At 46.0% G+C, this 24,645-nt stretch overlaps 1 protein-coding gene across 4 annotated transcripts; it reads right to left on the reverse strand.

Moving 5' to 3' along the window:
* Nucleotides 1–925: 925 nt before the first annotated feature.
* Nucleotides 926–24,605, reverse strand: LOC116951379 (telomeric repeat-binding factor 2-like). 4 transcript variants are annotated; one of them, XM_076073780.1, is made up of 12 exons: nucleotides 24,154–24,603; nucleotides 21,825–21,920; nucleotides 16,796–16,920; nucleotides 16,345–16,431; nucleotides 15,075–15,224; nucleotides 14,567–14,610; nucleotides 11,523–11,670; nucleotides 10,843–11,154; nucleotides 10,167–10,303; nucleotides 4,643–4,713; nucleotides 4,354–4,403; nucleotides 926–3,432 (listed from the first exon to the last, which is right to left on the reverse strand). In XM_076073780.1, exons 1-12 carry the CDS (start codon nucleotides 24,518–24,520, stop codon nucleotides 3,262–3,264), a joined length of 1,758 nt encoding a protein of 585 aa, XP_075929895.1. In that variant the 5' UTR covers nucleotides 24,521–24,603; the 3' UTR covers nucleotides 926–3,261. The 4 variants fall into 4 exon arrangements, with proteins under 4 accessions (XP_075929895.1, XP_075929894.1, XP_075929896.1 ...); XM_076073779.1 differs by having other exon boundaries at nucleotides 926–3,435; XM_076073781.1 differs by having other exon boundaries at nucleotides 926–3,435; nucleotides 11,598–11,670; nucleotides 24,154–24,602.
* Nucleotides 24,606–24,645: the final 40 nt, after the last annotated feature.

Consider the following 24,645-nt stretch of genomic DNA (forward strand, 5'->3'; position numbering starts at 1 on the left):
AATCGAAACGGAGCTATTTTGTTAAGTTCAAAGTTGTTGGTGATACTCCGTTTAATGTACTATGAAGAAGGGTCATTGACCGAAACGTCGCCGAGTATATATTTCCCCTTTTAAGGCCAGTGTCATTGAAGAACGTGTCGAGTTATTTTTTGTCATTCGTGACCTACATTCAACAAGCATGCACATTATTGGTATGCTTTGTATTATTTAACTTTGAGGCTTTGTATTATTTAACTTTGAGTCCAACTAAGACCCAAAATCTAACAGGTAAAGCCCTTGCCTATAACATATGGCAGTTCACCAGCACTGATTTAAGTAAGCCTGGACTTTGCAGATGAGACACTATATGTCGAAATCGGTCCGGAGTTTTGCTTGTCGAGAACAAGTACTTAATGCTGCTGAAATGATGCTACTCCCAGAAGGAAAGCCGTTGGAACGACAGGATGTGTAAAAAAAAAACAGGAATTTGAAATCGGGGAGTATCGATGAGGTACACTTTGCGTTACAGCTGTAAATCCACTGCTGGATGGGGGTTTCCCCACGCCGTGCGGGTTGAAGGTGAGAAGTATGGTAAATCTACTTTCCTCCGTTGATCATAACATTGAAAATACATGTAATGGCGAGACTAACAAAGAGCAGAGATAAGAATTGATGGGATGAACACATTGACGAGAACAAGTGAGGCCTAGGTGCTTGCCATGGAACCAACGGGTACCTCAACTGTATTTCGTTTGTAACCTTTTCCACGCAAGTTTCATTTGTTATGTTACATACTGAAATAATTTGGACATTCAACTGTACATTTATAACAAGTATGCGCGGACTAATGGTAGAAAATACAAATGTGACTGCAATACAAAAAAGTTGTAAAGATACACACGTGCCCACGAATCCGTTCCATGGCCGCATTGCAGTTAATCGAATGAAGAGTTGGGGTTTTTTTAATGGAAAACAAACTGATAACAAAAGGTCAAATACGAATGTCTAAAACAAAAACACAATTGCAGTGCGTATTAGTTACGATTGCACATGGACCAGTAACATTTACTTTAAAAAGGAGGAAAAATATCTGAAAGTGCAGAGATGCACTCACGAAAATGATACATTTATTATCAGGCAGTTAGGCAGCATACATCACTAAGATGTGTGTAAGCCATCTCGCTTACGTATATATGTACACACACAAATACGCTTTTCAATTAAGCAAAATTACAATAAAGTTTACTATCGAGGCACCTGCAACTCCGGAGAAATGTCTCAACACTCGCCTTTTTCGCCATCGAATCAAGTTGTCTAACAGGTAAACGTGCAGCTAATTACTTGATCACGCTAAGTGCTGGCAGAAGGGTCTTCACGAGAGGGAGCTCTACTCTCACCACACTCGACCTGCCAATCGACTGAATCCATTTATACTGCTGGCTGGAGGGGTAGGGGGAATTTACTAAACTTGCACCAATGTAAGAAACGTTTTATTTTACCAGGTAAGGTCCCCGGAGCTAAATAGCTATTTTTCAGAAGCGCTCTGGCCACATTATAACTCAACAAAATTGCTTTTCACGTGGGAATCTATCGCAGCCAAATACTTCAAAACCAACACCATTCCCACGTAGCACAAAACGAAACTTTGCAGCCTGCCATGAGGAAGAATTAAATAAACAGGTCCCTGCAGGGTGGGCTGGTAGGAACATTGGAATTTTGCGCAATTTTATTACACCCAACAGCACGAGATTTCACTTCGTTAAAGTATTGAAAGGGGACGGACATATTAATCTATTGCAGGCTGGTACACTCAGTTTACAACTTCGTTGCTACCAGTACAAGGCATATACAGTAAAACCTTGGATTGCAAGCATAATTCGTTCTGAAAACGTGCTTGTAATCCAACGCACTGGTATATCAAAGCACTCGTATATCAGTTGTGATCACGTGACGCTCGGCAGAACGCGTATATGTACTGCTCATATTGCAAGACCTCGCTCGTTTATCAAATTAAGTTATTTAAAAAATGTGCTCGTCTTGCAAAACACTCGCAGACCAAGTTACTCACAATCCAAGGTTTTACTGTATATAAAATAAGAATTGGGCTCACCTGTGCAAGTCGTGTTGATGCTATAGTAAGAGAGTTTACTTTTTTATATGGGACAATATAAACTTCGCTACTTTTTTTATTAAAAAGTATCAGGTACAAGACTCCAAAATTCTAAATGCGAGTGCGCACGTGTGCTCATGTACATCAGGTCCTCGCTTAACCCGAGGTGTTCACACGTGTTTTCACTGTAACGCGGTTCTTCCATTCGGGAACACTTTTCACATAACGCCGAACGCGCCCCATTACAAAGCAGTTTCTGAGTGGTCGATAAATAACTATTTTCTTGGGCTGCGCCGCCGAGCAGTATGATACAGTTCGCAGAAAGATAGTCATGCAGCGGCATACCCTCAGTTATGCCACAATCTTTTTTTGTGTGCGTACATTGTATCTCTCCATACTTTATTGTTAAATTACTTATGGGGACAATTTTTCGTTTAATGCGGCACTTTTCAGAACGCATACCGCATTAAACGAGGACTTAATGCAACTATCCTTGCATTCACTTGAAATGTATATACAGGGTGTCCAAACATAACATCAACTAAAGAATTATACCTAGACAGAATTTTAACTGTGGCCTCAGACATTCTGAATGGACAGTTTGGATTTAATTCGTCACGTCATACAACTCTAGCCTCTTCATCAGATGTGTGCTTCTCTTGAAGGACACATATGTCATGTAGTAAATGTTAATATGGGGACTTTAATCGTGGCAGTGGTTAATTTTTGTTTTACGTTTTCCGGCCATGTTGAAACAATTGATCTATACCCCTTTTCGACTAGGACTTCTGGGCAGAGCCAGTATGGGGGTGCATAGGTGGCTTTCCATTGGCTATGCTCCACACTTAAGCTGGCCTCAAAAGCAGGCCTCGGCTAAGGACGCGTTCATCGCGTGCGACGTCAAGTCAGTACACGGCGAGGACAGTCACTGCGTCATCTGCGTGCGTGTCAATTCATTTATTGCGTGTGACATCAGCGATGCGACGAGGCTTCTGCAGTGGAAAAACCAAATGGCACTTGGCGAGCCATGCTGGACTGGCTCGGGCTCAGTTGCAGTGGTAACGAGATGTACGAGAAAAGACCAACCACCACTTTTGCACTTGGCAACACTATCAGGACTGTGGGTGTGCAGGTATTTCATTTGCGACGAGCAGAGCATTTATCTTTGGCCGCTAGACATCCAGCTTGTCCTCTCCCAACTTGACGAGCGTGCGCCAGCGATCTTTTAGCATCACGTTGGAGCGGCCGACAAAATTGTACGACTCTAGAATCTTGGCCCAGTTGCCAGTGCCGTACTTCTTCACGCCTTTCTTCAGCCAGATCGTCTCGGAAGCAGACCAGTGCTGCTGGGAAGGCGCAAGTTGGGGAAGAAAGGATGGTAACAAAAACATTTTCTTTATGTATAGCGATAAAAACAATAACATTTTGCGAGATACTGCTATGGTGTCATCGTTAGCAAATTGGACTTTCTTTTCGCCTTTCTTCAGTCAGATGGTCTCTGTGGCTGACTGGATCCATAATTCTATCTCCCCATGTATGTAGTTGAAAGATTTATCACGTTTATGAAATAGACCTGCCTCTGTCCACCCAGAAGGATAAATGGATATAACACAGTTAGCTGATCAAAACGTCTCCATGTGGTGGGGTGAGGTGTGGGTAATCCCCCAAGGTGCGGCAAGTGTGGAAGAGTGGGCCCGCGCCGGGCAGTGCCCTAAAACTCTCTCTAGTGGAGGCCCTTCCGTCAGAGTTGGCATGAGCAGGTGATTGCACCTTTACTTTTTAAATACAAATGACATCCTATTCTCATAAAATGTGTTAAACATTATTTCATCCCAATATGCTTTTCCGGCCTCTTATTTACTATACTGGCCGTAATTTTTTACTGCCCTCGGGGAGAAATTTCCCATCAAAATAAAGCTGTAAACCTACGTCTAGAAGCTTTTTTCAGACGCCTTCGAGCGATGCCAGCACAGTGCCAAGAGTATGGATGGTTTTCTGCTGGCGATTTGCCAGAGTTGATGCAGGATAACTCTGGCCTCAAAAAAGCCTCTGAAATTTTCCGCGGAGCCAATCAGGGCCAGGGATGGGGTAACTATTTGGTCGAATAGAACTATTCACTGCCTATAACGTCAGCAGCATGACTCAAGATTTAGCAGTGGATAACCAACCTGGAGCTTACCGAGCCATGACTTGATGGGCATGGCCCCAGTTGTGTTGTGGACAACAGATATAATTGAGGTGATGGAGCAGGTATTACAACTCACCCTCTTTCTGCGTCCAGCGATGGAGGAGTCGGCTGAAATCAATGACGTTCCTGTACAAATTATAAAAGCAAATGTTCAGCTTTCAAGGTAACAGTTACTTTAAATATTTTTTTCGTCAGAATCAAAGTATACAAGGATAATTTTTAATTGTGATTATTCTTTTTTCATATTTTTTTGCTATATTGCACAAACCCAATGCACTGCTGTCAATGTTATTTGTCTGTGTAGTGTCCCAACAGCAATATCGGTACCGAGAAAAACACTGAGCACAAAATCTCCATGTACTCACCCAATGACGTATTTTGTGAAGCATCAGACGTACAATCAAGCCACCCCTCGGTTCTGCTAAGGGACAGCAAACTATAAAAAATAAAAATATAAGAGTAGGAAAAACACAAATACCATAAATATTGTTTATAAACATACAAACACAAAGTTCCCCATATAGCTTTTAACAGACTGTTGGTGAAAGTGCTATTAACAAGCATCTATGAAGGCCGGCACAGCCCACAAGGGGGTGGGGGGTGACAACACCACTCCCGGCCGCAGTTATTGGTCGTGAATAAATAGACTTCGATCTTAGACCGCAGGGTTAGTAGCAGTGCACTAGCCACTGCACTCACTGCTGTCCATTTTTAACGTTTGGTTACGTATGGTGAAAAAGATTATCAACAGACATACAATATAACACCAATACCACAGTAATGAGCATGGTGATGCAGAAGTTGAAGGTAGTGGTGGTAACAATGCTGATGTTGCTGATGGTGGTTGTAGTGTGAGCGTTGGTTATGATGTTGCTGCTGCTATGTATGGTGAAACTAATGCTGGTGCTGATGGTCATGCGGCTGCTGTCATTGCTGGTGTTCGTTCTGCTGCTCTTGGTGATGTGAATGCTGTGAATACGAATAGTCTTGATGTCCACGGTGCTGCTGTCTGTACTGGTACTGCTTCTGCTGTTTGGTGATGCTGATGGTAGCGAGTCATTTGTGCTGCTGCTGTCAATGTTTTGCTTACGCTGTTTTTGGTGAAGATTCTGTTGCTCTTACTGATGGTTGATGTCACGCTGCTGCTGCCAATCCTGCTGATGATTGAGATGCAGCTGCTGATATTAGTGATGGTAATCATTGTGCAGCTTTTGATGGCAACAATTATTTTGCTGTTGGTGATAGTAGTGGTGGTTATGCCAGATGGTAACACTGTAGTGTTCAGTGCCATGGGGGAAAGGCCAATTTCGATTGGCTTTTCCCCTCATGACGTTTGTAGCCAGCCACCACAGCGGGCAAAAGGGTCTCTGGACAGGTGCGAGGGGCTGGTGCCGGAGCCCCAGGAAGACAGGCGTCTATGACATTTGCTGGCCAAACCCCATTTGGTGGAGCCAGGAGATTGAATCCTTACCCGAGGGGTTTCTCCATAAACAGCAAAAAGCCACTACGGGTGGCCACGTGAAATGTTCGAACGCTCACTGCGAGGAGAGGCTGGACCGGCACCGCCTGGATCTCTGTGGTTTTCAGGAGGTCCGGTGGACTGGCTCTGGCTCCTGCCACCATGAGGGGTGGACACAGTCCTCTACTCGAGGCAGGTGACTGCAACAGGGAGTGGCACTTCTTCTCAACAAAAAAATGAAGGGGGCGTGAGAGCGTGGCGGTGAGGTGTGGGAAGCTGTAAGCCCCAGGCTACTTTGGGCTCGCCGCCTTCCCATCAACCAGAGGCGAGGAATGGCGGTCATGGATACTTATGCCCCCACCGAAGATGAACATCAGTGAAGGTATGTAGGCAAGGCCGATGAGTCAGATGACTTCTATGACCTCCCGTAACAGGTGTGAGCTAAAGTGGCCCCTCGGGAGTCATTCTGTTGGGTGACTTAAATGCGCGAGTTGGACATGATGCTGGCACCTGGAGTGATTGGAAGGCATGGGCCAGATCATCTCAATAACAACGGTAGGAGGCTGCTAGACTTTTGTGCAGCCCATGGGCTTGTAATTACCAACACCGGCGCATCCACACATCACGGATGCATGCCGGGTCCAACCAAGAACATCTTCTGGACTATATAGTAACAGAACAGCGGATGCGTGCCCATGTCCTTGACACCAGGACCTACCATGGAGCTGATCTGCCCACTGACCATCGACTTGTCATCTGTAATATGCGCCGCCATTCTTCCACTACGGTGGTGGGTGTACACCCAGGACCCCATTGAAACCCAGTGGCCTGGTCTCAGCTAGCTGATGAAAGTTGCAAGCGAGAATTTCATCATCGCTTGCAGCTGCGGTTGGCATCGTCCCCCACTCCTCCTGATGCCGAGGGGAAATGGGCAAGGTTTAGGACTGTGAATCATGCAGCTGCAATAGCTGCTTTGGGTACATGGTCCAGACCTCCCCAGAGACCCTGGCTGACAGAGGTGTTCAGGCTGGCTGACAAAAAGTGAAAGGCCGAATCTCTAAACTTCTACAACATCCCACGCCAGAGAATGAGGCAGTTACCGCAACCTTCGCTCAGAGGTTCGGAGCGCTGCAAGGATCGGTGGTGGTCGCGGTTTGCTGAGGAGATGGAGTCTGCCTCAATGGCCTGCGATCACAAACCGCTATTTAACTTCATAAAAAAAGTTACCTACAGCGCCACAGCTATCACCATCATTAGGGGAAAGAACGGTGATCCAATCTCCGACCCCCAGGAACAGGTTTGCAGATTTGCTGAGCATTTCTGTAAGGTCTTGAAGGAGGGGAAATCCCTCAGTCTGGAAAACATCATGGGGCAAAGTGGGGATGACCCTGCTGAGGCTACCGTGTCTCAAATATTGGAAGTAGTTACCCCCTGTGAGTGGCTGGCTGAGATGCCATCTGTTGAGGAAGTAATGAAGGTGATCCAGAGTGAGACCAGGAAAGGCACCAGGCAGAGAATCTCCCAAGCAAAATGCTGAGGAAGGGTGGCGTTTGTACACAAACTGCCCTACATGACATCATAATAACAGTCTGGACCACTGGATGGGTTCCGTAGGATTGGAAGGATGCCCTGGTGGTCCCCCTCTTAAAGGAGGACCGTACACATTGTAACTACAGGGGAATCTCACTCATCAGTGTGCCGGGAATGTCCCGTGCAGGGATTATTCAACATCGCTTTGCCAGGCACGCTGAGGAGAGGCTTGCGGAGCCTCAATATCGTTTCAGGTCCTGCACAGATGCCCTATTTTCTGTCCTTTTGCTACAGCAGAGGTGCAGGGAATTCCAACAAGACCTACATCTCTGCTTTATTGACCTGGTCAAGGCCTATGATACCATCAGTAGGCCTGGGCTCTGAGTTTTTATTCGTGCTTTCAGAGTCCCTGACTCTCTACTCACAATCATTAAGGACCTTCATGATGGTGAGCAGGCCCAGGTAAAACTACGTGGCCGGGAGTCGGAGCCATTCCCTGTTTACCTTGGGTTGCAACAGAGATGTCCTCTGGCTCACACATTATTTAACATCTATTTCGACCACGTAATTCGTGAAGCCTTCGATGGCTGTACAGGAGGAATTTCCATCTGGTACAGATACAATGGGAGGCTGATCGATGCCCAGGTGCTGCTGCTGAACCTGGAGCGTGCCACTAAGAATTGGAGCCTTACCATCAGCCCCACCAAAACGAAGCACCTGCCTGGGTATTTGGTACCATCAGACAAACCATCCCCACAACTCCCAATTGGTGATGGGGCAGTTGTGGAGAGAGTAGAGAGTTTCCTATACCTGGGCAGTGTGCTCATGGCCGCCTCTGGTTTGACAGCAGAGGTCTCACTCCGAATCAGTCGAGCGGCGTAACGCTGTGTGGAAGCTAAAAGGTCTGTCACGCCACACTGCTTCAGGTCTTCTCAGCCACAGTCATGCCCTCCCTTCTCTACGCTTGCGAAACGTGGACCCCCCCTAATTGAACATCTTCGCCGGTTAGAAACATTTAAGCTGGCCTGCCTACGATCCATCCTGGGTTTAACCAGGCTGGATTGTGTGAGGAGCTCACAAATCCTTGAAAGATCTGGACAATCCCCATCGGTGAGATCCTCTGGCAGGCAAGGCTGCGTTGGCTGGGTCATGTAGCCTGCATTCCCAACCAACGCATGCCTAAACAGCTTTTGTTCGGCCAGATAGAGGGGGCTAAACGGGCGCGGCACGGGCAAAGAAGAGATGAAGTGATGTGGTACAGGAGGATGTAGAGCTGAGTGGACTTGCCGATGACTGGTACCAGCGATGTCAAGATCAGCCTCTGTGGAGGAGGCTCGTAAAGGATGATACTGGGCAGTTGGAGCCAGTCGCCCTCCAACAAAAATGGAGGGCAGAAGAGCGACGCTCACAACAACGAGCGGAGCGCCAGGCGGCTATAACACAGCAAGTTGGCACAGTAGGGGGCACAGGTGGTGCATCGGCGAATCATCTCAGTCAGTCGACCAATGGCACCTGGGTCTGCCCCGTGACCTCCTGCCAGCAGGCGTTCAACACTTCACGTGGCTTTAACGTGCACATGGCCTGGCACAAGCGTCGTGGTGACGTCACCGCCACTTAGCGGCGAATGGCGGTTGTTGTTGTGTGTGTGTGTAGACGTGTGTGTGTGTAGACGTGTGTGTGTGTAGACGTGTGTGTGTGTGGGGAGCGATAGTATAGCGGTTAGCGTGCTGCGCTATGAACCTGGCGACTCGGGTTCAATTCCCGCTCACGGCCAACACAGGTGACGATAATCTGAACCGGTCCCGGGCCTCCCCTAGGTCGACTCAGCCTCAAATGAGTACCTGGTGCGGTGTGTAAACATTGCCTCTAGGGAGACAAAGGCGGTCGGGCGTGGTGCTGGCCACCCACCCCCTAGTGTACCGTTCCGGCCTTAATAGGTGCTCGCTAATAACACTTTCCCCTACAGTCTGTTAAGGCTATACGGGGGATCTTTGTCTTTTTTTGTGTGTGTGTAAACGTGTGTGTGTAGACGTGTGTGTAGATGTGTGTGTGTAGACGTGTGTAGACGTGTGTGTGTGTAGGTGACGGTCCGGCAAAACAACCCCCTACCTCCTCGCGGTGCCGGACGGGCAACTCTATCGTGGACAGTGCTGTGGGGAGGGAGAGGGCCAATTCCGATTGGCCTCTCCCTTCATGGCGTCTGTGACCACCACAGTGGCTAAACGGGGGCTCTGGACGGGTGCGAGGGGATGGTAACCCCTCCACCTTCAAAATTACCAAGACTTAAATATATAACTAATAAGCTTGAGCCGGAGGCCCCGGGGGGACAGGCATCTATGACGTCTCCTGGCCGAACCCCTTTGGCGGAGCCAGGAGATTGAATCTCTACACCCTCGGGGCTCCTCCAGAAACGAAACGCCACTTCGTGTGGCCACGTGGAATGTTCGAACGCTCACTGCGGAGGAAAGGCTGACACTCCTCTGTCGGGAGCTGGACCGGAACCGCATGGATCTCTGGCATTCTGGAGGTCCGGTGGACCGGTTCTGGCTCCTGGCGAATGGCGGTTGTTGTTGGTTATGAAGCTACTGTGCTGTCAGTAGTGGTGATGATGCAGCTGCTAATGCTAGTTATTATTATGTTACTGCTGATGTTGGTGTTTGTGGCGACAATGCTGCTGATGCTATGGTTACCATAAGTGGTGATGATGGCTGTGTTGGATATTGGCTGTCGGGTGGTGGCGGGTTTTAACGACACATTTATATATTTACGCGACGTAACCCAAAAAAACCTCTACTATGGACAATGATGATGATGCAGCTGCCGACGGAAGCAATGGTCATATAGCTGCTGCTGCTGGTTTTGGTGGCAAAGATGAATGTAGAAATCTGCACGAGCCACACCTCTTGTTTGTCGACAACTTCTGCTGCTTGGAATGATGGGGTGCGTTCGCCGTTACGTTTTTTCCGTTGACTTGAGAGGGGTTGTGCACCTTTAACTTCTTCACGACTTGTGGACTATGTTGATCCGAGTGTTCCGACTGCAGCCAAAACAGCCAATGGATCCCATTTATTGTTCGGACCTTCACCAAAAGCCCCATCAGCGAGCATCAATCAAGACTCAGTCAACACAGATCAATTTTAGATCAGAGGGTGAAGAAATGGGTTTGGAAACAGGGGTCATCAGCTTTTGGATGGAAGAGTGGTTGTGTATCGTGTCCCATTAATATCCTTTATGGGCCTTATTGGCCAATTAGCCCCACAACTTCAAAAGTGATTCTGTCTACGATTCCCATCTTGACCGGTGTGGTGAAGCAACCCCTCCGACACACACGGCATGGGGAGGGGGCCTCATCCAGCACGGGATTGACAAAAATGGCTGTACCTTTACTTATAAACCAAGACAAGCCCATTAACGTCAGAGGAAAGCATGACAAAAATTACATTCCAGATCCAAACAATGATCACGTAGTCATGGTCCCAGGGAGTGAACCGGACCTCGTATGACAGACCTCTGGTTGAATTTGATAATACTGATTATGCAGTGCACAGCTAATGTATGTGACCAGAATTCACTCACCCTGCTGTCCAAGGCATTACACCTTCTCCTGAGGATGCGCTTGTGCAGATCCATCAATGAGATGGAGTCATCCGAGCTGCTGGTGGAATGATCGGCACTTTCGCACTTCTCCCCGCCTCCTTTGTGAGGAAAGGTGGCAGCTATGCCCTGGGGGTGGTTTCCAAGCAAGGTGTCCGGACACGCTGGGTTTGACGGTGCAGCCGGTGGTGCCGTCGCCACCAGTGGGGTGGGCTGTGGCTTCTTCGTCTTTGTCACAGGCTTCGCGATCGAGGGGGTGGCATTCTCCGGCAAGAAATCCGTACCCTCCATCTCCTGCAAGTTGCGCTTTTGTTAGTCTTAACAGATTGCAGCTGTATTTATCACATGGGTTTAACAACATTTATATAAGTACTTGACTTAATATTTTGTGTTTTTGTATTTGGAAATGAGGGTTGAGGCGAAAATAACCCTAATTACAAGATCCTGCAGGCTGACCATGAAGACATACGTTACAATTTGGATATATAGCGTCTAAATGTGACTGAATTAGAAGATGCTGGACATAAACCGTGGGAATGTTTATTTTAGAGATAGGCCATCAGTCTTTGGCAAGGGAAAAAGGTCTCAAGTCTGGACTCACTAAACAGACTATCAAGACTTTAACGTGAAACCATATTTTATGGATAGGACACAAGTGCTACCTGGAAGAGCTTGAGGGAGGCTCGCTCATCACCACCGCCCCCCAATGCATTCAGCGCCACAAAGGAATCACGCACCTCGAAGCACGAAACAAAAACCTTGCCACTGCTGCCTGTTCCGCTGCTGGTACCAGGGTGATCAGCTGCCGGTCTACACACACACAAAGAACCATCCTGTAGCTTTCATCGAGACAGTTGGGGTAAATGCTGTTAGCAAGCACCTGGTGTGGCCAGAACCACATGCAGTAATGTTTACACACTGCATGACGTACTAATTTAAAGCTGAGTCTAGGACAGACCCAGGACAAGTTCAGATAGTACTCGCCATTGGTCTTCGCCATTGCCATAAATCAAGATACACGCATCTAAATACAGAGAACAAAATAAATGATCCAATACCCGGGTGACTGAAGGTTAATGCGTTACAGAGCTGCAAGAAACAAGATATAGATTATGAATTACCTTCATTGTAACTTAATTTACTAAAAGGCTTGGATAATCACAGCTATTTTAACTAATGTAAAGATATATAGGGAGACATCTTAGTCAACTAACCAAAGCCTAGATGTTATCGATTAATATCGATTTTTTTTGCCTCAGGGTGCATACATTAAATCACGTGTAACGAATAAATACTTTTCAATTTGTAAATGTTGCATATGTGGTGACATCGCGGATGTCACTGTGGTGCCAGCCCTAGAGAGGCACGGCGTGCGATGTACTCACATCGCTGGCATCACGTATGTAGCGACATCGTGGATGTCACTGTGTAATGCCGGCTCTAGCGAGGCACGGCATGCAATGCATTGCCATCGCGGACACCCCGTATATGTGGGTGTAGTACCAGCCCTAGAGGGGGCTCGGTGAGCGCTGAGTGACAGCGCTGAGTGGCACCACGCTCTGCGTGCAGTGTGGACCCCTAAAGAGGTAGGGTGTGAGAGTGCAGGCCACAGGAACGAGGTTACTGTGGGCCATGGCACTCTGGTTGACCCCGAAGGACAGGTGACCAGTAAATACTACATGGGGCCCCCAGGTGGGGACTAGGGAATGGTCACGTGTCGGAGGAAAGATCCTACTGGAAGGGTCGAGAAACGACAAGAGGTTTCTCGAAGGTGGCCGTGGCCAAGGGCGGGGCCAGCCACGACCCGGGAGTATATAAACCGGGTCTCCACAGGGACCGGGGTTCAGCGTTGCTACCGTTATTTGAATATCTACGTTCTACGTCCGAGAAGAACCACCAACACGTGGACCTGGACCCAAGCCGGGGTCCGATCCATTGTAACTAACTCCCAGTGTGATTAGCGTAGTTTAGCTGGTGGTCCACAACCATAGGCTGTTATCTGGTAAAGGGGAAGTTACCCGTTTGTGTTAACGTGTTGGTATGAATAAATGCATTGCAGTTACTACTGTAGTGGGTAATAAACTGGAGGAAGCTTACTCTGAGGCAACACGTGTATTACAACACCAACAGACTACAACACAAAGGGGTAACGGCCCCTTTCACGCGATACTCTATGGAAGGGAGTCCCTCCGGGCTAGCTCGCCTCTTACTGGCTATCACTATGCCTACACTGCTGGGGCTTGAGTCTTCTCTTGAGTCTTCACTGGTTATAAGCTGGAGCTCTCACTGGTACGAGTTCGAACCGACCGTAGCCAGGGGTTCGGCTCCGCCCATTGGGCTCTCCTCTTCAGGGCTCCAGGTGAGGCTCTTCGGTCTTTGGCCGGACGATGACTACCAGGACCGCTCAGGGACCTGGCTTATATACAGGGTCCTGGCTCACTACGCCCCTGGCCACGCCTCCCTTCCAGAACCTTCTCCAAGGGCCTGGAGAACGACATCATCCCCCAGCCCTTTCCGGGCGTCCCGACCGTTGGTCACGATGCTCCCCCCAGGGATTGCCGAGGGCCAATGGCCCGTCAACATTATCCAGCAGGTTCAGCCTCCATTCCGCTCCCTACTGGCACAAGCTAGTACTGTCGGCTATAGGTAGTGGTGATCATGTTCAACCATGCCACTACACTACTATAGAGTTAGTAGATACGACTATAGAGTCAGTAAATACTACTGTAGAGTCTGTAGATGCTACTGTAGGGTCAGTAGATACTACTACAGTCAGTAAATACTACTATAGAGTCGGTAGATACTACTGTAATCGGTAGTATCTACCGTCGGTAGTATCTACCACGGAACGTGACGTCATGCGCGCTGGGCGGCTCGATGACGTCATGTCTCCTCTAGTATTTAAGGGGGACCCCGTGACAAAAGCGGGGTCACTGTGGGAACGCGCAGAGTAAGAAGGGTGAAGAGGGAACCAGGGGTAGAGAGGGATCGAGTGGAGAGTCTGGAGAGAAGCCGGTGGTAGCCGAGAGGTGCTTCTCTCTCCGGTCGGTGGAGTTGGCAGAGTCCCCGATCCGACACGAGAGAGAGACCGGAGCTAGCCGGGCTGGGATCAGGACTCAGTGTAGGACCCCTAACCCCTGGGAGTTGTTACACCCTTGTTGCTATTGTAGTAGCTTTGAATAGACTTACGGCGAAAGCCCTTAACTTCCAAGCCGCCTCCGAGTTGTTGTCGGGAACTCCTCAACACTACTATAGAATCACTAGATGCTATATTAAGAGTCAGTAGGAACTACTATAGAGTAACAAGATACTACTGACTATTGTATGTAGAGTGTGTAGTAGGTATGTATGCCCACAAAATAAAAATTGGCTGGGGGGGGGAGGGGGGTGTTAAAAATAATTTTGGAGGGGGGCTTAGTATTTGTGTATGTATATGTTATGTTTTTAAGACACGATCAGATTTGAAATATATTTTCCCCCCGGGCAAAACCGGGTAGTTCCTGCTAGTAACTTATATAATCTAAAGTCTGAAAACTCATATTCCACTTGTTTTGTTTTACAAAAAGACTTACGGCTACTAACGTGCTTGAAAATACACACGCCGCCCAACAACGAGAAGTATGGTTATGTTTTACCTATATAGGTGAATGGTAATATACAACAGTTAAGGGTGCAGAGGGGAAGGGTTAATAAAGGGGTGTTTTACCCTTTATTAGCTTCTTTCTTGGCTTGTAGGACTCTTTTGGATGCCTGCCGACAGAACACAGCAGTTACACACTGCACACCTTGAAACACTTTCATATCGCAGAGCTCTCATGTGCTTTGGACGTCAAAGTAAATACGAATGTTTGTCGTGAAATCGTAACCTTCACGTTAGTCAGAGCTGTTGCTAGGGGTTACACTGACTACACCAGCCAATCACCTGCCAGGCCGACAAGCAAGCACCAATGACGTACTCAGTCTGTGGCAAAAGATAGCTACATTATTCATGTACGAAATATCTTAACTTTAAGACGCCCAATGTCGAAACGATCATACACACTCCTGAGTTACAACAAATATCATTTAAAACTGAACTTGCGACATTGCAAGCTACGATATCATAAGTCATTCTACTTTGGCCACAGAGTTGTCCAACTCAACAAAGACAGTCATCGCCTTATTTGTGGAAGGGCTTTTCACCCAACTGCCCATGCGCTCTCATAATTCCTTACGTTGAGCAGGAATGGTAGTGGCTGCAGACTCAGCAGGGGCCCTATCAAGTCGTTCACGCACTGGAAGATTTGGCTGAGTGGGTAGGTGATCAGCAAAGACCCGGGAACGCTGCGATTCTTCAAAGCGGCCTGTAGTTCATCCTTCAAGGGCTGGGTGAGGACAGTATCACCAATAAGTAACTTTTCATATGTATCTGTTATTTAGCATGTCTCACCATCTCGTAGTATAGTTATACTTTAAAGTACCAAATCCTAGTGTGAGTTAGGTAAATAAAAAAAATGTGTAAAAAATCTCAAGGCGATAAAAATTATTCAATAAAGCTCACATTCAATATAGCACAGGCTGCACACAACATAAGCACGTTAAGAGTGGCTACTTAAACATATTCTGTTGTGCCCCCTACTGACCAATGTACCTGTACAGAACTCAATTTTCAGAGCGAGGAAATTCAACCCGATTTTCCGAGTTATTATATGTATATTTTGGGTAGGGGGGGGTTATTCTAATTACCGGCTACTCTAGTTATGCTACCAGTTTCTCCAAAAAAGTGACAAGAATTTTTCCACATTATAGATGCCCCCTACTGCTGACAGCTGACAGACAAGCTGCATATCACAAGGGTCAATCTTACACAACCACCACACTGCCGTTATCAGCTGTGCCAAATGGCAATTGGACCACGTTAATTCACGTTAGCCTTAGTCGAAAGACTTATTGTCAGGAAGGTCCTGCATTGGGATGTTTGTCCATTTACATTCGGCCATATGGCAGGAAACTCCACCTTCTGAAAAGCCACACAAAATAGTAAAAACTATGCACAAGTATATAAATCCATATAGCTATACTATTTCCTTTCCACCTTGCAGCTAAAACCTGGTATTTACAAAGTCTTCAATCCATCTAGCAACTATGTTAAAATACTGTTCGAGATGTGACGAGATGGGTGCATACAACATTATTTGATCATAGGCAAACTAATACTAAATTTCCAAGGATGAGTTTCAGAAAGGACAATTTCTAATAATTTTCAGATTTGCAGATAATTTACATGACAATTGTGGTGTCACCCAATGCCACGTAACAACTTTTGGTGGGAAAAGCACAATATTTACATCATAATCATGACATGACCTCATGTTTTTGGATCAATCTAAAAGAAAAGTTGTTTATATCATCTGACATTTGATGAATAGATTAATCTGAATTCTGAATATCGGAAACACAACCCTAACATTTACTGTACATATAAGAAGGTTTTTGTCATCATACTTTGTTAGTCTTGCTGTTGCCAAACTGCCTCTTGAACACCTCCGCAGCCTTGACATAGTCATTTTGAACAAAGCAAAGAATGACCGCCTATAAAGAAACAGAATTAAAAAAAAAACACAAAAATTCAACGTCAACAATATAACTGGGGAAAAATGTTATGCAAGTGTTGATATACACAAAATGTCATGCATTTATCATGAATCAGCTGTTGTGGAGGGAATGGCTGCATGGTGGTTGACTGAGTATTCTACAAACCCAGAAACATTCATTTGATTCCAGGCCACAATTAAAATCAGTGGTGATCTAAATCGGTTCTGAGCTTTCAATCATTAACAACCAGCACTAACCAATGTTAAGTATTTGTGAATGAATCCCCATGACAGACAGGCGTTCATCCAGTAGCAGATTGGCAAGCAACCAGGTGCTGTTACGAAGACTCTACCATCGTTACCTGTATCTTGAATTGTTCCTTGAGCTTGGTCAGAGGCTGTGGGATCTTTAGTTCGTCCTCCATGATGGTCAGCACCTGCAAAGCTGATTCCATTGGGGTGAGGCTGTCATCTTCAAACTGCGCTTCTGTGCACAAAGAACAGCAGACAGCACACGATTGTACGTATTTAATAAACAAAATCTAAATGTTATCTGGAATGTGACACCAGTATGCTGATCTCATCAAGGAACATAAACCATCATGGGAACTCTGGTCATCCTCACACCAACGACTTTTGGTTATCCATCGAACAAAGATAGTCACTGCATTGCGTGCCTTCAGATGCGCTTCTGCGGCTGTCTGGAATGTTCTTCCTTCTATTAGGAAGCCGCTGGAGCTAAACACTTTTAAATCTAGTTTGAAAACTAATTTTTGACACATGCTTTTTGAGTTCAGTTTGTCATCCTTCCCCCACACCTCTGATTAGCATGGTTGACTACGTACAATGTAAAAAAGTTCAACATGCATACATACAGTATCATGCCATGAAGCATTTATTAGGGTCAGTGCAACCCTCCTCATTAGAAAACTGCCCACAGAAGCAAATATTACGGAGCTGTTATGGAGATCACTTCAGGTGCCGCTGTCCTGCTACTGCCTACAATAACATGGCCATAATTTTGAATCTTGGTGATCGAAAACTAGGCCATGCGCATTACAGACACAGTATGGTAGCGTCACGTGGCGTCGAGGGCATGATGGGAGGACTAAATTCTATGGTTACAATCGCACCTTTTGATGTCTATAAATCAGCTTCTGCACGTACTATTAACTGTGTTTTTGTATCCATTTGTAAAAAATGGGCTTGAGCAGAACACATCACTTAAGAGGAATGGACGACGATCAAGAATAGTTACTTAGTCAACCAAGAAATGCCACTCATCCGAGTGGACGTCCACAAAAAATATGCAGCCGTGCAATCAGCTTGTGTGCAAGAGCTACATGGAATGTTACCCTAGCAGAACCAGGAGGAATGACTAGAGCTTGGGGGAGGCCTTTATGCAGCAGTGGATTGGTCATGTCTTACTGATGCCACCAATTCTTCCATAAGAGGTTTTTGGGTTAGATAGTGTAAATATAAATGTGTCGTAAACCGGCCTACACCCGACACAGCCAATTAGTAAGGTTTGTTACATAACAAAACATGGCAATTCGTTACTAGTACCGCACACCGGTGTGTTGGAGAGTAAACTTACATTTACAATTCAAGTACAACGTTTCGCCAGTAATTACGACTAGCATCATCAGGCAAAAGCCAGATTTTTGGATAAATCCTCCCGTTTTGTTCTTAGAGGGATAACTGTGATGTCGTCACTTGTGAGCCAATCAAATGCGAAGGCCAGGGTGGAGCGTTAATGTGTGCATAAAAATTACAATGGATATCCACTACCGTTTCTGTTATCCATAGGGTAATTAACATACATTATGCATGCACATTATGCATGTACATTGTGCTTGTACATCCTGCCGTTATTTGTGTGGACTAAAATCTCAGTACCTGTTGTCTGCTCACAGTTAATCACCATAGACGTATAGTGACCCGTATTAGGCATGCAATTAAATAGTGTATTACTTAAGTATTCGCTTCCAAGCAGCACTAAGCTTGTAGCTATCCAGACGGTTAAAATTACTTTTACTTCTCTCAATTTCTATAGATTCTCTAATTAGTCTTGGCCAGTACGTAACTAGTTTTGCACAGAACTTCAACATTATCAAAATCAATTGAGTGTCCTTGTTGGCACGGTTGTTCTGCCACTGCCAACAGTTGTATTTGGAAGTATTTACTATTCCTTTAGTGTTCTTTTAGTTTCATGCTGATCATTCGTCCTGTCTGACCAACATAGCATTTGCCACAACCCATTAATATTTACGCAATGTAACTCATAAAACCTCTCTGGATAATCTTCTTTGGTTCTTTCGGTAAAGTCACGTAGAATGAGAATAAAATAATAAAATAAAACAATAAAATTCTCACGACGTTTCGGCCACAACACAAGCGGCCTTCTTCAGGTGAAGGAACAAAAAACTGTCGGGACGACAGAGCTCCAATGAACGCTGCTAAGATTCGTAGCGTCTTTTAAGCTGGTTGAGAGAAGAGAGGCACCTTGACAAAGGGGTTAACATATCAAACAGGAGAATTTATCATTGAAATAGCAGAGGGATTTAGCTTGTGACTGGTCACAGAAATAGCTATGTTAAAGTCAAAGCCTACACATCCACAGAGGCACCTAGTACAAATCAAACGGGAGAATTTAGCATTGAATAGCTGAGGGATTAGCTTGTGACTGTCTGGACGACAGAGCTCCAATGAACGCTGCTAAGATTTGTAGCGTCTTTTAAGCTGGTTGAGAGAAGAGATGCACCTTGACAAAGGGGTTAACATATCAAACAGGAGAATTTATCATTGAAATAGCTGAGGGATTTAGCTTGTGACTGGTCACAGAAATAGCTATGTTAAAGTCAAAGCCTACACATCCACAGAGGCACCTAGTACAAATCAAACGGGAGAATTTAGCATTGAATAGCTGAGGGATTAGCTTGTGACTGTCTGGACGACAGAGCTCCAATGAACGCTGCTAAGATTTGTAGCGTCTTTTAAGCTGGTTGAGAGAAGAGATGCACCTTGACAAAGGGGTTAACATATCAAACAGGAGAATTTATCATTGAAATAGCTGAGGGATTTAGCTTGTGACTGGTCACAGAAATAGCTATGTTAAAGTCAAAGCCTACACATCAACAGAGGCACCTAGTACAAATCAAACGGGAGAATTTAGCATTGAATAACTGAGGGATTAGCTTGTGACTGTCTGGACGACAAAGCTCCAATGAACGCTGCTAAGATTTGTAGCGTCTTTTAAGCTGGTTGAGAGAAGAGAGGCACCTTGACAAAGGGGTTAACATATCAAACAGGAGAATTTATCATTGAAATAGCTGAGGGATTTAGCTTGTGACTGGTCACAGAAATAGCTATGTTAAAGTCAAAGCCTACACATCAACAGAGGCACCTAGTACAAATCAAACGGGACAATTTAGCATTGAATAGCTGAGGGATTAGCTTGTGACTGTCTGGACGACAGAGCTCCAATGAACGCTGCTAAGATTTGTAGCGTCTTTTAAGCTGGTTGAGAGAAGAGAGGCACCTTGACAAAGGGGTTAACATATCAAACAGGAGAATTTATCATTGAAATAGCAGAGGGATTTAGCTTGTGACTGGTCACAGAAATAGCTATGTTAAAGTCAAAGCCTACACATCCACAGAGGCACCTAGTACAAATCAAACGGGAGAATTTAGCATTGAATAGCTGAGGGATTAGCTTGTGACTGTCTGGACGACAGAGCTCCAATGAACGCTGCTAAGATTTGTAGCGTCTTTTAAGCTGGTTGAGAGAAGAGATGCACCTTGACAAAGGGGTTAACATATCAAACAGGAGAATTTATCATTGAAATAGCTGAGGGATTTAGCTTGTGACTGGTCACAGAAATAGCTATGTTAAAGTCAAAGCCTACACATCCACAGAGGCACCTAGTACAAATCAAACGGGAGAATTTAGCATTGAATAGCTGAGGGATTAGCTTGTGACTGTCTGGACGACAGAGCTCCAATGAACGCTGCTAAGATTTGTAGCGTCTTTTAAGCTGGTTGAGAGAAGAGATGCACCTTGACAAAGGGGTTAACATATCAAACAGGAGAATTTATCATTGAAATAGCTGAGGGATTTAGCTTGTGACTGGTCACAGAAATAGCTATGTTAAAGTCAAAGCCTACACATCAACAGAGGCACCTAGTACAAATCAAACGGGAGAATTTAGCATTGAATAACTGAGGGATTAGCTTGTGACTGTCTGGACGACAAAGCTCCAATGAACGCTGCTAAGATTTGTAGCGTCTTTTAAGCTGGTTGAGAGAAGAGAGGCACCTTGACAAAGGGGTTAACATATCAAACAGGAGAATTTATCATTGAAATAGCTGAGGGATTTAGCTTGTGACTGGTCACAGAAATAGCTATGTTAAAGTCAAAGCCTACACATCAACAGAGGCACCTAGTACAAATCAAACGGGACAATTTAGCATTGAATAGCTGAGGGATTAGCTTGTGACTGTCTGGACGACAGAGCTCCAATGAACGCTGCTAAGATTTGTAGCGTCTTTTAAGCTGGTTGAGAGAAGAGAGGCACCTTGACAAAGGGGTTAACATATCAAACAGGAGAATTTATCATTGAAATAGCTGAGGGATTTAGCTTGTGACTGGTCACAGAAATAGCTATGTTAAAGTCAAAGCCTACACATCAACAGAGGCACCTAGTACAAATCAAACGGGACAATTTAGCATTGAATAGCTGAGGGATTAGCTTGTGACTGTCTGGACGACAGAGCTCCAATGAACGCTGCTAAGATTTGTAGCGTCTTTTAAGCTGGTTGAGAGAAGAGAGGCACCTTGACAAAGGGGTTAACATATCAAACAGGAGAATTTATCATTGAAATAGCTGAGGGATTTAGCTTGTGACTGGTCACAGAAATAGCTATGTTAAAGTCAAAGCCTACACATCAACAGAGGCACCTAGTACAAATCAAACAAGATAATTTAGCATTGAATAGCTGAGGGATTAGCTTGTGACTGGTCACAGAAATAGCTATGTTAAAGTCAAAGCCTACACATCCACAGAGGCACCTAGTACAAATCAAACAGGATAATTTAGCATTGAAATAGCTGAGGGATTTAGCTTGTGACTGGTCACAGAAATAGCTATGTTAAAGTCAAAGCCTACACATCCAGAGGTACCTAGTACAAATCAAACAGGAGAATTTAGCATTGAATAGCTGAGGAATTAGCTTGTGACTGGTCAACGAAATAGCTATGTTGAAGTCAAAGCCTACACATCCACCGAGGCACCTCGTACAAGGATGCCAAAAGGGGGCTGCAACAACTCTGGATAATATTGGTCACAAAAGCCTACGTGTTAAACTAACTCTTCGTTAGGCCAGACTCACCTAGATTCTGTGCCTCGGCAAGGCGTGACATCAGCTGCAAAACGCGGAGCTTCATCATCGCCTCCAAGCTCTGCTTGAAAGGACGCTGGATCACCACTGCACGCGAATGCATAAACACCATGCACACGTGCACGCGCGCACACCAACACATATACGTGTGAACACAAACCCAATCTCATGCTGTCAATAATGAGTAAAAATAATCATGTAAAGCGGATCAACACTGCAATAGACCATATCTTCTCTCACCACTCGCCGAGTACCCGACTAGTAATTGCAATTAATTACAAATGACACATTTACAACCGATCCCAGACTGTTCAGCACTCCCTTACACAGTACTGACCATTACAGCTATACTCTTACACCTTAACGGCTACTGCAGCTGTTGAAACACTACAATTAAAATGCCGCATGTTACTACTTATAACAATAATGAGGGGTTTGCACTGTGCCCAATGCACCTTAGCACGCCATTACTCTTCTGTATCGACCACAACAGTATTGCCCACTTTGAAAATAGCAACGCGAATGAAAACAAACGGTATTATTCAATATAATGATAACAGGGTGCGCATTCCACGTAAACTCCTCTACCGTTTAAACACAGCAAAAGTACTTTAAACACAATTACATGGAGTTATTAATTACACCAGCGGTCACATTCTGAATGAGGAACCCCTCAATCTTGCATAATACTAACCACCACTGATGATTTTGCATGACCAATTAAAAACAACAAGATTCAGTTCCAAGTGATTTGGCCATTCACAGCATTAAAATGTATAATTGGGGCTGTGCTCTGGTACATGGTTTGGTGTTCGGAGCAGCAATCGCACACGGGAGTCGTATTATCCACCTGTGCATTTGGTGTCCGCGCATTTGCACGGTTCTAATGATTTCAACTTGTAGCGGGCACAAGAATTTTCTCGCCGCTCTTGCAGAGAATAAGCAGCAGCCAGATGGAGAGCCGTGTCAACAATTTCCCGAGCTACGCAGCTCCCAATATATTAAACGAAACCGTATATGTATATTTTTACCAGGTAAGACCCACTGAGCTACATAGCTCTTTTTCAGAAGCGGCCTAGCCACAAATCATGACTCGACGAAGTTTGCTTATCACGTGGAAATGTATAGCAGCCAAATACTCTAAAGCTACACGTTGATTCTAAATGTAGAGGGGGGGGGGGAAGCCGGAGGGACCCTAAAAAAAACTCCACGCAACCACGGGGGGAGAGACATGCAAACTCCAAAATAAGGTACTGTATTATGGTATTATCAGCCAATTAATGTCGGGAGAGGAACCCAGATAAACCCACAAAAACAACAACCATGGCAGTGGGTAGTCCGCCTCCCAGCAGTCGCCAAGACGGGTTTCGAGATCCACAACTCTCTCGTTACCGTACAATTTTCGTTACAACCGATGGCAAATACTATATATATTTTAAACCACCGACTTAACAAATCATCGCATTGTCGGATCACGGAGCTCATTTGAATCCCACAAAAATTGCGCATTGGCCATCGTTGACTCCCGTTATATCCCACGTAGTTAAAAACGGATGTGCGATTCGTCCAGACTTTGCTGTACCATCCATGTACCTACCCCGCCTGCTGCTCACCGAGCCAGGCTATTTGGGCTTTGCATTGTCTTTTGGCTCAGCCAGGGTAACGATATATAAAGGGTGTCCCATAAGTCTGGAATCATAGGTAAGACACCGCTGTGTTATTAGCTCGCGGTCTGGATGCAGTCTGTCAAAAAATCAATAGCGACATCTCCTCTCTGATTAGGATATATCCGGACTCGTTCTTCCTTACTCAAGAGACATCTTGGGCCTGCAGAAACATAAACAAATACAGTATATGATTGAGTTATTTTTCCCTACGGTTCCAGACTTATGAGCCACCCCGTGGAAGTAGTTTTTGACGCCAACGTGGAGGTCCGCGTTTGGTGCGATTCACCAAACTCTTTGAGAACACAGCACGACTGTGCACGGTTAATCGACCACCGTCTCTACACCAACACAAACCCCAAGTGCAACTCCTCAACTCGTCTGAACGCAGTATCGATACGTGCGATTGCACACAAAAAAACAATTTCAATAGCAGTAGCGGCGCGCTGCAAGTGTAACCCGGGTCGGCGAGGTTCGTCCGTAACTGTGTTGAACTTCTTTCGCACCGTACGTAGCCGACCGCGCTAATCGGAGGCGCGGCGAGGTTCGTGATTTATAAACGGCGGCGGCATTGTGGGCACACGAATCGCAGCTGCGATAGTTGACGGCGAGAACAGAAGGTGAGGGACGGCGAGGGAGGGGAAGAAGACACGTACTCTGCATGATGTCCCTCATCTCGCCGAACTCCAAGTAGTTCTCCTCGTCGAAGAGCCGCTTGCCAACGTAAAACACGTAGTCCAAGATCCAGCTGTTCACGATCTTCTCCAGCGCCTCCTGCATCTCCGCCTCGCCATTCTTTTTCTTCTTCTTCTCCTCCTCCTTCTCCACGTTCACCTTCTCACCCACCTTCTTCTCCCCCTCGCCCCCCTTCTTCTCCCCCTCACCCCCCTTCTCCTCCCTCTTCTCCCGCCGCTCCTCGTTCCCCTCTAACATCGCCTCCTCCTCCTTCTTCTCCTCGCGCTGCGGCCGCACCTCCTCGGCCCCAGTCAACTTCGCCGTCGTCGTCTTCCCGCGCTTCGCCATTTTGATTGCCGAACCGGATCCGTCGACGACGACGCGGGCGAGGAACCGGATCTTGGCCGTCGCGTCCTACCGCATTGTCCCGAATAGAGGCGCCGCACGCTGCACACTGCACGCACACCCCCCAA

The sequence above is a fragment of the Petromyzon marinus genome, chromosome 43 (genome assembly GCF_048934315.1).
Source record: "Petromyzon marinus isolate PM22_M1 ecotype Great Lakes invasive population chromosome 43, UKy_Petmar_22M1.pri1.0, whole genome shotgun sequence".
In the NCBI taxonomy this organism is placed as follows: domain Eukaryota; kingdom Metazoa; phylum Chordata; class Hyperoartia; order Petromyzontiformes; family Petromyzontidae; genus Petromyzon; species Petromyzon marinus.

Excerpts from the sequence above, each read along its gene's own strand:
- LOC116951379 (XM_076073779.1), bottom strand. The coding sequence starts at position 24,520 with ATGGCGAAGCGCGGGAAGACGACGACGGCGAAGTTGACTGGGGCCGAG. Across the intron at positions 15,225-16,344 it reads GCAACAGCAAGACTAACAAA|CCCTTGAAGGATGAACTACA; the intron begins GTATGATGACAA and ends GTCCTCACCCAG. Across the intron at positions 4,714-10,166 it reads AAGTTGTCGACAAACAAGAG|TTTGCTGTCCCTTAGCAGAA; the intron begins GTGTGGCTCGTG and ends TATTTTTTATAG.